The 13,535-nt window shown below is 42.1% G+C and overlaps 1 protein-coding gene across 5 annotated transcripts in view; it reads left to right on the forward strand.

Moving 5' to 3' along the window:
* POU2F1 (POU class 2 homeobox 1) overlaps nucleotides 1-13,535 on the forward strand; it is a 117,387-nt gene that overhangs the window by 96,943 nt on the left and 6,909 nt on the right. For all 5 annotated transcript variants that reach the window (XM_071563962.1, XM_071563945.1, XM_071563953.1 and 2 more), the window contains 7 exons: nucleotides 1,055-1,228; nucleotides 4,926-5,067; nucleotides 7,154-7,299; nucleotides 7,796-7,975; nucleotides 10,704-10,809; nucleotides 11,192-11,537; nucleotides 12,336-12,424. In XM_071563962.1, the coding sequence (XP_071420063.1) occupies nucleotides 1,055-1,228; nucleotides 4,926-5,067; nucleotides 7,154-7,299; nucleotides 7,796-7,975; nucleotides 10,704-10,809; nucleotides 11,192-11,537; nucleotides 12,336-12,424 (1,183 nt within the window). The remainder of the gene's footprint in view (nucleotides 1-1,054; nucleotides 1,229-4,925; nucleotides 5,068-7,153; nucleotides 7,300-7,795; nucleotides 7,976-10,703; nucleotides 10,810-11,191; nucleotides 11,538-12,335; nucleotides 12,425-13,535) is intronic.

Genomic DNA, 13,535 nt, shown 5'->3' on the forward strand with positions numbered 1-13,535 from the left:
CACTACAGTGCTGCACAGACCTGAGGCTGTTCCTATTTGGCCTGAGGGAGTCTGTAGTGCCAGAACTGGACATAAAAGCATGAAATCACCTTTACTGAGGAGCCTCAGCTGAACTGAACAGAATTCACCCAGAGTAAATGATTTGTCTCTGCATCTCAGTTCATCATGGCATGTAAGAAGACAGACTTATGCATTCAAAACTTGTTTCCAGTGCTCCTGTTGCACATAAAGCCTGAGCTGTGCACTACCAGATATTTTGTTCACCTGTTACTGTTTTCCACAGTGCTCCTGTTTTTCCAGATACTTTTTGTTGTTGCATAGCAAAATGCTCTAATATGCCAATGCTCAGGAATAGTGAACCTCATGTGGACTGCTGGAAAATTAGCCTTTTATAGAGAAAAAAATGTGGCCTGAAAGGAATTTTTCTCTGTACATTGCCTTTGCTTAATTCCTCATGTCACCAGTACGTTCATTCTTATATCAATAGAAGGGTTAGAGGTAGATCTGGTGGTTTTGTACTGGAAGAGTTGAGTTGATCACAAGAGATGAGGTGGCATTAGAGCAAACTTGTCATGTTTGCTACACCTGTGTGTGCTCACTCTTCCAGGATTAAACAGGAGATTCAGTCTTTTGGGCTGATGACAATCTGCCACCTCACACGAGCAGTAAATTCAATTTTAAAATGCTTAAAAAGGGATGAATGCCAAGCTGTCTATACATGATAGAAGTATATCAAGTAAGAGCGTTCACCCTTTCTTTGAACAGCTCCTGCAGCAAATCAAAGTTATTGGTTGTGATTGAACATCTCTTACTTTTCTGTAATTGGTTATGACAGAGCCTTTAAAAGGCTGTCATACTAATACACTTTTCTGGATTGCGATTGCTTGTTCTGGAGAGGAATGTAGATAAATTAGAGGAAACTGGAGATTGCAGGAAATGTCCAGTTCGTTGATCTTTCTCACAAGAACATCACGCGCCTTTTTTGAACGTTAATTTTTGCTGATGATTTTGTTTTTAAAGTCTGATTGTCACCTTTGCCTTGCCCTCCCAATAGCCAGCAACCCCAACACGCACAATAGCAGCGACCCCCATTCAGCCACTTCCACAGAGCCAGTCGACACCAAAGCGCATCGACACTCCCAGCTTGGAGGAGCCCAGTGACCTTGAGGAGCTTGAGCAGTTTGCCAAGACTTTCAAACAAAGACGGATCAAACTTGGATTCACTCAGGTGAGACTGCTTACCTGAGTGCCTGCCAGTGGGCAACCTCGGGGCTCATCTTTCAAGCCTGGAGGGAGGCTACAGTTCCATCTTTTCCTGGGAGAACCTGCTTCAATAGGGTTATGCTCTGGCCTTTATGTAGGGGATTTCTAAGGAATAACAGAAAAAGCCATACATCCATCTTACTTCCCTGTTGGTTTTAAAGCATAGCCATTTTCCCAGCAGGGGAAAACGGGCATTTACCAGCTCCAGATGTCATTGCATGTGCACTATTCATTCTATAGGATGTGACATGAATGGGACAAAGCACTTTAAAGCTGCCTTCAGAAGTACAAAGTTCCAAAAATCATACAGCACAATTAGCTGCTCTCTGTGTTTAAAAAGTGTATCACATCTGTGCAGTTGCTTTGGATGTCAAAGGGTTTTTCTCTCTCAAGTGTATTTTCCTATTAAACATCAATGATTTCTGTATTTAATGCTTTTGCTGAGGTTCCCAAACAAAACCTGAAAGGACTGTCACCTTTGAAGTTTCCTCCTTACAGAGGTGAACTGAAGGTGTGGTTTGTTTTCGTTTGTTTAAAAGCTCAGAAATACCCATAGAGCAGAAGAAAAGTAATCTTGTACATGGCCAAAAAGGACTGAATGAAGAGTACAATTAAAAGTACAAAGTACATTTATATATTCTGTTACTTTGTTGAAGGGAAAAGCTGCTGGAATCCAAGAGTCCTTTCTTATTAATATCAAAATGAGGTTTTTCCCCCTGCAAAATTAAAATCTCTGTCCAGGAAAAGAGTTAATTTTGGCAAGGATCTGTGCTTAAGCATAAGCATGTTTTTGCTAAAAGAAAGAGCATACAAAAGTATTTAAAAGTCTGAGCTCAGAGCAGTCAATCCAACATAGGTGATTTGTTCTCCCCCTGGAATAAGTAAATCTACTCTAACTCCAAGTATGTGCTGAAGTCAGATTTACTTTTCTGGCAGAGTCTTAAATGTTTGAAATCTCAAAGTTCATAATGAAAGTTCCTGGCAGCATCTTAATTATAACTCCAGAACAGAATGTTCTTAGTGAAATGAGGTGCCTTTGCTGGCATGTGTGGCTCCTTCCCCCCGTCCTTTCCACTAGAGGGAGGCACGGAAAGGCAAGTGATGGACACACACAAAAGCTCGAACAGAGCAGAACAGAATAAAATAAAATACAATAGCTTTCCCATAGCCTGGCTGAGGAGGTTCATGAAGATCTCTCGTTATTGTGTTTAATATGCCCTCCTGTGAGATGATTATAAAAGCTCAACTAGACTTTTTAAGTTGTATCTTAACCCTTCTTGATTGACCTTGCTGTGAATTTTCATGGTGGGGAAAAATGAACACAACTGCTCAGCTTACATTTCAGTATTTGCTTTTGAGATTAGAAAAGGGCAATCTTGAGAATGTGATAAAATTGCATTTGGTCATTCCTGTCCTACTCCGAGTTGCTATGTGTGTAATTAGGCTGTTCTAATAGCTTCTACCTAATTGCATAATTGGATGATAATTAGAGACCCTGATTACTTTGGTTTCCTATGGTTGGGATAAATAGACTGCCTTTCAGAGGATAAAAGAAATGTATTTCCAGTGGCACTGCAAGGTTTTTCAGACTCACACCACCCCTGCATTTCAAAAATAATTGTGAGATTTAGTTTGCATTGCAAACTAATCACTTACTACACTCTGTCATGTGAACAATATAACAGGTTTTGAATTTCAGCAGTTCTGTCTCTTCTCCCACCCTGACATTGGGTGACGGATTTAAATCCCTTCTGTTTGTCTTCCTTAGAAATATGTCCATGTTTGACATGCAGGGACACAATGAGCATTCTGCATTTTAGCATTATTGCAGGCCTGTGACTAATTGCTTGGTACAGATTTAAGCTCTGTGAGTGCACATTTTAGACAATGTTATTTTTAGTCTGTAAAAGATAACTGCCTCTGCTAGTCTGTGTGAGCTTCTCAACAGACCAGTACACACAGCAGTGATGTACCTTATAATCAGTTTTAGTTCATTACCAGGGTTTCATTCAGCCTCCAGAGTAGCTGAGATGTGTGCACAGTGCCTTTATACTCTGTTCCATCCATCCTTTCCATGGTCCTTCCCAGTGTATGAAATTCTCATCCCCGTTGTATGTAAATTCCTTTGCCTGCAGCTGAAATGCTGCCACCTTTTGGCGTTGACAAAGAAATGGCAAACTATTCATTTTAAATCAGATGGCAAATGTTAGTAACAACAACAAAAATACCAGAATTAAATTTAGCTGGGGGACTGGAGCAAATTTCATGACTCTTTCCTGCCAAGACATAAATCAACTGATCTCTAAAATGGTTTACATAGCCAGGGTTTCTTCTTCATAAACCCAGTAGATTATCCACGTTACTCCTCTTGGAATGATTTATGAGTTTTAAAATGCACAGAATCCTGGCATATGATGAGAGGTATAAATGTGAGTTCCCACGTGTTTCCTCTGATTGAAGGGCACACAAACCAATTGTTCTGGTCCTCTTCTGGGAAGGAAATGGTTTTCTTTGCACAACCTGCACAATTCACTGGGGTTGTTTTCTCCTCACTTGTGTGTGGCCACTCTGCATGCTGTCAGTGCACTCACACCCAGCTGTGGTTGTGGGTCTGAGCTCAAAGAAAAGCAGCTTTATGCACAACCCAACTAACCCATTCGCAATTAAACTCCACTAACTGTGCTCAAGCTTCTCAGTCTCTTCCTCTAGACTTTTCATGCTGGTTTTTGTGCTAAAAAATTAAAATCTAAGTAAAACTACTTTAGACAAAATAGTATACTTGAAATACCAACAGGCTTTTTTCAAAGGGCAGGACCTTCCAGCTTTAAAACAAAGCAAGAAAATGTGATGGTGTTTTTAATGGCCACAATCAAGAACAGGTTGATTTTTTTCTTTTAAACGAGACTTTCAAAGTATATACTACATATATGAATATTTATTAGCATAAGCAGAATGTCTGATAGCCAGGTAAAACTGAGTTTTGAAAAGCAATAGGAGATATAAAAAGATGAGCATCTGTCTGTAAATCTCCTGGATAGCTTTTTGGCAGATGGGTAATGATAGTCAAGACTACAGTTAATCATTATTTGAAATGGTTCGACTTCTTGTCTGCTTTGAAATGTGTATCTGTTGGGGAGAAGTTTGGCTTGAACCTCAGAAGATACTAAAAGTTCAGATAAGAATACTTGTGCATCTGTTTAGCTGTGGTATATGTTTGCAGAGATCTTTTTCAAGAGTGTTTTCTGGTAATTTGAGAACATGAATTCACTGCATTTCTGCTTATTTGAACTTTTCTTCTTCTGTGTGAAATATGCAGAAACTCAAACCTGCTCCTAAAGAGAGCTTGGCCTTTATTTTATTTTAAAGAAGTAAGAAAAAGATTACAAGTTAATATTCAGTGGAATGTGCTGCTGAGTGATAATGCTAAGAAGACAAAGCATCAGGGATTTCCTGGAAAGAGTTACATGGTTAAACTGACTGAGGATTGACATTTCTCTATGATTATTGCTTTAGCATGAATCTTGGTAGCACTGAGAAAGCTGCTGTGAAACTGAAATCCCACACAGCAGTGGAGTCACTGAGAGAACACAGGAATGTGACAAGATTCCTTGCTTTGGAAGTGCCTATGTCAGTGAATCCCTTTTTTCTCTTTCTTTGTCCAGGGTGATGTTGGGCTCGCTATGGGCAAACTCTATGGAAATGACTTCAGCCAAACTACCATCTCTCGCTTTGAAGCCTTGAACCTCAGCTTTAAGAACATGTGCAAGTTAAAGCCGCTTCTGGAAAAGTGGCTCAATGATGCAGGTGAATGAGTCTGTGTATTTCTTCACCAGCCTACCAAAATCAGTAGCATTCTGAAAACCTGCTTCGTTTGTGCCCTTACGGTTTTATGAAGCCTTTGTAGGTGTCCATGGGACTAATAAAGGGGTAGAAATAAAGGTCCATGCTTCCTTTTCCCTGCATGCATCCAAAATAGTTCCAGTCTGAACCTCCAGAAGCGTGTTCTGCAGAGAGATGAATAATTGCATGGGATGAGGTACAATGTGTGTCATGGATTTCCTCCTTCGTGTATGTTCATGCATATAACTTCTAATCCTCCTCCAGCTTTCTTTTTCAGATGTGCAGTAGAGACAGGTTTGCATGATTTGTTGTTTCAGTAGGCAGAGCTTATTGCATCCATCTCTTCCACACCTCTATGTGCATTCTTTTCATCTCTCTCCAAGGGTCCATATAAATACTCTCTTTCTCCTCACAGGAAGAGTTTTTTGTGGGTTAAGTTTTGGTTTTTCTTCCGTAATTTTTTTCCTGGGATGTAAGTTAATTATGCCCATGTTGGTAGTGATTTTTTTCAATCTCCCACCAGCTAAAGGAGCTTGTATGGTGGTGTTAGAACAGAAAGTATTCAGGAGTTCTGTCAGCCAGTTTTTTCCTCCGAGTCTGCAACTGCACAAAGTATAAAACTGATGGATATGTTAAACAGATGGCAGGGATGGTGTGTGCCTTCCTATTTTTACCTAAATGGAGAGAGCTTGATGCTTGTGCCTACAGTGTTCTCTGTAATTTTGAAAGTAATATTCCTTGTAATTTTGCATGCAGTGCTGAAAATTTGTCCTGCATGGAGAGAAGGAAGTGTCATTCTGTTGTGCTGACAGGGCTTGTCTTTAGGTATATATGATAGAAAACATAAGTATCTCCACACTGAGTGCTCTAGTCCACAGGCCAGTGATCCCCAAACCTTCCAGCAGCACTGGATGAGTCCAGTGCTGCAAGAAATTCATAGTTTGCTTTTCCTGCTAGCCTGAAAAAACACATCTGTAAAGTTAAGGGCTCTGAAGAGTGTTGGGGTCCTTCACAGCTTGGAAGTGGGGAATCATTGTCTTTGGTTCTGACTCAGTTTCATGAAAATGTTTGAAAAAAAGATTCAAATTACGTCAAAGGCTACTTTAGGTAAAAGCAGGCAGGAGAAGCATGCTGATGGTTCCTTCCTTTACACTACATGGGAGTGTTGTAGAATTCATTGCCACAGAACTCAGCTTGTTCTGTGGGGTTTTCAGACTGAGGAAGGGTTTCAGCACATTACTGGGGAAAAAAAATAAAAATACTTGCCTGTTTGAGTCTACCAAAGTGATGTTAGGCATTGTGAGCTTTGATATCTGCTCACCACCCACAAACTCCAGTGCAGAGAGGGAACTCCAGCCATAATTAATTACTTTGTTTAAATTCCCGCTAGAACTTGCCTGTTGGTTACATTGTGCTTCCTGCTACAGAGTGGAGTTAAGTGTTCTCCCTTTGCTCCTCTGTGAAGCCAAGAAGACAGAATTAGGGGTTAACAGGTAGAGCCCTGGTGAAGCTGAGGAGGGGGAGCTGCTCACTGTGTAGGCTGTTGGTAGCACTGAATATCTGCTAAGATGTCCAGAGAGAGAGGAGAGAGAACACTGTGAAGCTGCCTGTGAACTTCTTTTCCTCTAGTGTACTGCAGAGTGGGTAAAAGAAAGTTCAGACTGCTCAGATTTTTTTCATAATTGCCTGTGACTTTCAGCTGTGACTCGTGGGTATCAGTTACTGCTTTTTTTCTTTCAACTGGGACTTGCAGTGAGTGAGAGTGGAGTGGGATGAGACGTGGGAGACACACTTGGCATAGGTATTGTAAAAGGGATACTGTGGTAGCATAGAGAAGCAGAGAGCACCCACTGGGCTTACCTGTAACTTTTTACTTTCAAGTAGATGTTGTAAATACAATGATTAATGCATGTGATCTTCAGAAATCTATATATTTGGAATAAATACAAAGTGGGTCTTAGCATACCTTGCACAGATGAAGAACACTTGCATTAGACTGCACTGCATTTAGATAAAATCTCCTGATTTGTGTTACTTTCTTCTTTTTCAGAAAACCTCTCATCTGATTCAACTCTCTCCAGCCCAAGTGCCCTGAATTCTCCAGGGCAAGGGATTGAAGGCTTGAACCGTAGGAGGAAGAAACGCACCAGCATAGAGACCAACATACGTGTGGCCTTAGAGAAGAGTTTCCTGGAGGTCAGTGGTCCTGGGGCTGTGCTCAGCCTTTGAAGAAATGAAGAAACTTAGCAATTAGATCTGTTAGAATGAGCCCATTACTGTGCTACTTAGGAACGTATTAGCACTAAACAAGGTGAATACAAAAACCGTGCTAAGAAACACATGTCAATGTATTTCTTTTAAAAGAACCAAACAATCACAAACTCCTTCCAACAAACTCACTGGTTCTTGCAGTTCACTGACTTTGTGGTTTTGCATTCCAGTATCCTGAGCTGTAGATCTAAACATTGCCCCTTCTGAGGATGGATAAATGGGGCAACAGTCTAAACACACATAATGTGCGGTTTTTATCTGGGAGGCAGAAGCACCCAATGTGGTCTGTCTTTGCTGTACCACTGATCAGGTTCTGGATCTAAATCACCCATCCAGATTCCTGCCCACCGAAGAATCAGCTACAGTGTGAAACTTGAGGAGGTAATTTCCCAGCTTTTCAAGTGCTGTTTCCTTTCTTCAGAACCAAAAGCCTACCTCGGATGAGATCACCATGATAGCTGACCAGCTAAACATGGAGAAGGAGGTGATCCGCGTTTGGTTCTGTAACCGGCGCCAGAAGGAGAAAAGGATCAACCCACCCAGCAGTGGTGGAACCAGCAGCTCACCCATCAAAGCAATTTTCCCCTGCCCAACCTCACTGGTAAGAGTTAAGAACTGTGGTGACAAAGTTCACTTGAAGAGATAGTCCTGTTGTGCTCACTGTGGCAGGGGCACGAGCTGGGCTGCACCTTCTCTGTAGCAGATTTGTTCTCACATATTTCTATTTTACTGGCATTTTAAATATTCCACTTACATACTGTGTAAGATAAATCAGGTACTAGTCAGGCCTTCAGTGTTGTGGGTGTTTTATTTAGACAAATATTCTGACTAGCAAATTTGCACTTGGGTTTGTTGCTTTGAACTTATTTCAGGTAGTACCTTTGGTTTATGTCTGGACTTTCCTTCTTACCTGAACTATTTTTCGCAAATTAACAGTAAAAAAGGCTTAACAACTGCAACCCCCCCCTCTTATTTTGGCTGCTCTCATAAGGCAGTGAGCAGCTGTAAAACGTGCCATGCACTGGAACAGATTGGCCAGAGAAGTTGTGGAGTCTCCCTCACTGGAGATATTCCAGAACTGTCTGGACACAATCCTGTGCCATGTGCTCTGGGATGATTCTGCTTGAGCAGGGGGGTTGGACCAGACGTCCCTCTGTGCTCCCTTCCAGCCTGACCCATTCTCTGATTCTGCATCATTTGAGGACTTACAGGGTGCAAATCCAATGATACCACTGTTGTCACTTTTAGGCAGAAAGTATTTATATTAAAAAAAGACATGGAACATAGAAACAGCTTAGCTAATACTCTTGTAATTAATTTCCCACACTTGTATTTGCCTCAGGTAAACACAAACTTCATGAAAATAAGAGTAACAAAACACATGCATCAAGGTTCCTTCAGCACCTTTACTACCAATGTCCATGGAGGTCTGTTTTCATAAATAGAAACAGTAGCTATTAGATTTCATAGTAGCTATGCTAATAGGAATGTGGTGGAATTTATGTAGCCTGTAGCTGGTCCTTTTGTAGTATTTATTCCACCTTCATCACCGTAGTAGCTAATATCTTCCAGTACTTCATTAAACCATTACTTTTGGTGATTTGTTATCTTTCCCCTCATCCTTGTCTCAGGGTGTGTGCATGCAGCCTTTTGTTTCAGGGGAAGGGATGTGTTAAATGTACTTAGTCTTTTTTCCTATTACTGTTTATTTTCCCCCAATTGCAAAGCAAGGTTGCATGCCTTGCTGCCACAGCAGAACATAGTTAGATTTATGAGTGTGTTCTAGTAACTGTGCAAGTTCACTGGGACTGCAGCTTAAAGAAGCTTCCCTACACAAATGTCCCTGTTATTGCAATCTGCCGTTGTCTGTAAGAAATGGAGGTGTTACCCACAGTCTCACCAAGCATTTTCACTCATTGTAAGCTTAAGTCTGTGCTGCCACTGGAATGGATGTTTCAGCCCTGCTGCCCCAGCCCTCACTGACTGTGTGCTTTGTTGATTCCTTGTGTCAGCTCTGGAGATTGTGTCCATGGCATGCTTGGGCTCGGTTTCCTTGTTTGACTGCAAATTAGCCATGTGAGGAGCAGTGATGAATTTTCCATGTGGCTGGATAACCAGTGTCCCTTGCAGCCTGGCTGCATGAGGGTCTGGGCTCTGCAGCAGGATTGGAGGGGGAGGCTCCTTCTGGTGGCAACCTGGGTTTGCATTGGCTGAAGGCACTCACTGTGACCACTGGGTGAGCTGTATTAATTCTGGGTCATTCACTGCCCTGAAATATGGATTGTGACCTTGGCCTTAGCTGCTGGCTGGACAGATGACAGATGCGGCGTCTGCGCTGCCTTAGTGAGAGCCATGCTGTGGATCCACTCCTCTTTATCTCACACACCATTCCAGACAGGCAGGAAGCTTTCAGGTCTGTCCCAGTTGCCCCAGTCTTGTTTAAAATGCATGAAGCATTTGACTCCCTATAACAGGATATGCAGCATGAGAGATATTTCTCTGATAATAAACTTAAGGTAAGAGAGGGCAAAGGAGGAATGTTTTAGCCTATATCCTTGGCTATATTCTCTTGGGCAACTCTAAAGCATTCATTTCTCTCATTGATGTATAACAGCCTTCAAATATTACTGTTGGACACCATTTCTTGTCCATAAAAAGTCCTTTCTCTCCTTATATTTCATTTTCCCCCATAAGCTGGTTTCTCCAGCCTTAAATCTTTGCTGTTTATCTGTAACATCTTCAGTTTTACTGTAGCTTTCTTGTAATAAGCCATCCACAAATGAAAATTGCATTTGTGTGTTTTATAATTCAGAGATCCTTCCTCTGGCCCAAGGAAACTTATCAAAGTAAAGCTTGTAGTGAAATGTTATTCTGCTTCTCCATGTAAACACGTTACCCTAAATACCTTTGGTAATGCTGGGACATTTACATAATTTTATCAAAGAAAGCGATGTAGAGCTGCAAAAATGTTGAAACAAGAAAAAAAAACCATACAGAAATAGTATATTTTGTAACTCTATATGAGTGACACCATTAAAACAAGGTGCTCTCTTCAAGGGGAGGCAGAGAGAGAGAGAACTTGCAGTCTTGAGACGATGTGGATGTATCTCCTTTCAAATACCAATTTATGAAGAATAAAGATGTTGCTGGTAATTAGAGACAGTATTATGGTTGTTCCACTGAATGATAAAATAATGGAATTACGAAAAAGTCAGTTTATATGCAGCGTTTTCCTCAATAACTTCCTCAGCTGAGGCTGGGAAGAAAGAAATTCAGGTCTAGCAGCTAACCCTGAGCAGCTGAGCAGTTTTATTCTCTTTGACCTCCAGGTGGCAACCACACCAAGCCTTGTGACGAGCAGTGCAGCTACAACCCTGACTGTCAACCCCGTACTCCCGCTGGCCAGTCCTGCTGTAACCAGTCTGTCAGTCACAGGTAAGGGCTGATTGCTCCTGACACTGCATCAACCTCTACCATTTCCCCCATTTTATTCTTAAAAAAATCGTTCAATGTTGGGCTCTGGTGTCCCAGGACATCCTTGTCACTGTTCCTTGTTACTCTGCTCTTTGTCACCACTGAGGTGACTTTTCTGGAGATAAACCACAGGTGATGCTGAACAGAAATGCACTGTATTCCCCTTCTGGCTTCTGCTGGGAATGTCACCCCATTGTAGTCCAGGCTTTTCATTTGAACCCTTGGTGCTTCTTGGGCCTGCAGAAATGTAATTGTGTCTCTCTCAGGCGGGTGTGCAGCTCAGTTCAGGTGGGCAGGGGTTTCTGTTCAGCCCTGTCTGTTCTAACCAGAGTCAACCTTCCAGGCACAACAGAAACCACCTCTAACAACACGGCAACAGTAATTTCAACAGCACCTCCAGCTTCTTCAGCAGTGACATCACCCTCCCTGAGTCCTTCCCCTTCTGCTTCAGCCTCCACTTCAGAGGCATCCAGTGCCAGTGAGACCAGCACAACACAGACAACCTCCACTCCCTTGTCCTCCCCTCTTGGGACCAGCCAGGTGATGGTAACGGCATCAGGGTTGCAAACAGCGGCGGCAGCTGCATTACAAGGAGCTGCACAGTTGCCTGCAAATGCCAGTCTTGCTGCCATGGCTGCTGCAGCAGGACTGAACCCAGGCTTGATGGCATCCTCACAGTTTGCAGCTGGGTAAGGAGGAGCTTTGCACACCCTTCTGGGTGAGGTGAACGGAAGAGGGGAGGAGGATTCTTGGGGTAAATTGATTTTAGTCGTCACTGGTTTTCAGTGATTCTGGTGCCATTCATCTCAAACTGTGAAGGTTTACTCATAGATGGTAATTGGCTGTTCCCACCATCGTACACAAACATTGTGTTCTCTTTAAAAGTAAAAAAGCTGTGTTGCAACAACGTTATTACTTGATAAGTCATTCATCCCACTGCAAAGCTTGACTTAAGAGCTGCAACTTACCACTGAGTCACAGAATCTGTCCAACTAACTGCAAAGTGCAGAGAGAGCCTAGACCCACTTTGTTCCTCTGCATTCACTTCTCCATCACGAGCAAGAAATTGTAAAAGATGTGTGATGATGTGTTGTTGAAGTTGTAGTTTTAAAAATGTTGCTCAGACAGATGGTTCTTTGTCTCTTTAATTCCTCCTCGTTTACATATTTTTTATCTGAATTTGGGAGAGGGTGATAGCTCTCTAACAAATTACACTTTCCCCAAAATACTTTACAAAAATATTTTATAGAAACAATACAAGTCATGTATTTGCATTGCCTGTACTTGTCACTAACCATTAATGGAGCAAGAACTAAAACCAACTAAAAATAGCACTTAGTCTCTCTGGTCTTCCTTTCATCCCTGCCCCTCTGAAAAATTTTTGAAAAATTTTAAATATGATAGTGTATTTCTGAACAGTGATAACCTTTCCTTAAAAGTAACTGTCTTTCCCTTTTCCCCTTCTTCCATGATCCTGCTTCCTGCAGAGGTGCCTTACTCAGTCTCAATCCAGGGACATTAGGTGGTGCTCTCAGCCCAGCCCTGATGAGCAACAGTACACTGGCAACTATTCAAGGTCAGTAGTGTTCCTATTAATGCATTTCCCTCATACAGCTTCAGTTTATGTGTTTTGTTTTTCTCTACTAAGGAAGAACACTGACTCCTCAGCACTGGACATAAATTTTATAGGAGTAAAGGTTTTACAAAATTTAAATGAGCAAATATATTTTGTGTATCACAGAGATAAGAGCAGGTACAACGACAGATTGGGGATCAGAACTGTGTGTGATCTTAGAGTGATTTGCAGGAGGCATTTAAGATACTGAATGTGATCTGAATTTATTTTGTTATCCTCTCCTCATTGGCCTGTATGTCTAGCAGGTCAGAGATCTGCTTTTTATAGGTCTTCTCTAGTCTGCTTGAGCAGACTTGCACCATTCTGAGGTCTGTCAGGAGGGCAGTTCTCAGCAAGTCTTGATCCTGAATTGTTACCCTCATATATATTTAAAAAGAACCTATGACAAACATCCTGCCTCCTGAAGTCATTATGTAGAACTTTAAATACATAAATCCTCATTTAGAAGACCAAAAATTTATTTTGGGAGTGCCAGACATGGCCAGAAGCTACCACTGACTTCAGCCAGAGTTGTTCTCAGTTATAGCCTGTCATAGTTGTGGTGCCTACCCTGTGTGTTCAAATATCCCCTAAACTAGCTGAACAAATCTTGTTTCCAGGTTACAAGAAAGAACCCTGCCCTAAAGTGTCAGAGATAAATTTAGGAGATCATAATCTAAGGCAGACTGAGCACTGTAGACAGGTGAGAATAAGTTGTAACAGTGATTGGTTATATGTCAGCATTCAAAATGTTACGCTCAGGGTTCCATGACCTTCTCCATCCTGTGGGAGCTGTCACTGCCAGGAACACTCTTCCCAACCCTTTCCAGTGGGAGCTGTCACTGCCAGGAACACTCTTCCCAACCCTTTCCAGTGGGAGCTGTCACTGCACAGGGACACTGTTCCAACCCTTTCCAGTGGGAGCTGTCACTGCACAGGGACACTGTTCCAACCCTTTCCAGTGGGAGCTGTCACTGCACAGGGACACTGTTCCAACCCTTTCCAGTGGGAGCTGTCACTCCCAGGAACACTCTTCCCAACCCTTTCCAGTGAGAGCTGTCACTGCACAGGG

Source organism: Pithys albifrons, chromosome 1, assembly GCF_047495875.1.
Source record: "Pithys albifrons albifrons isolate INPA30051 chromosome 1, PitAlb_v1, whole genome shotgun sequence".
In the NCBI taxonomy this organism is placed as follows: Eukaryota; Metazoa; Chordata; class Aves; order Passeriformes; family Thamnophilidae; genus Pithys; species Pithys albifrons.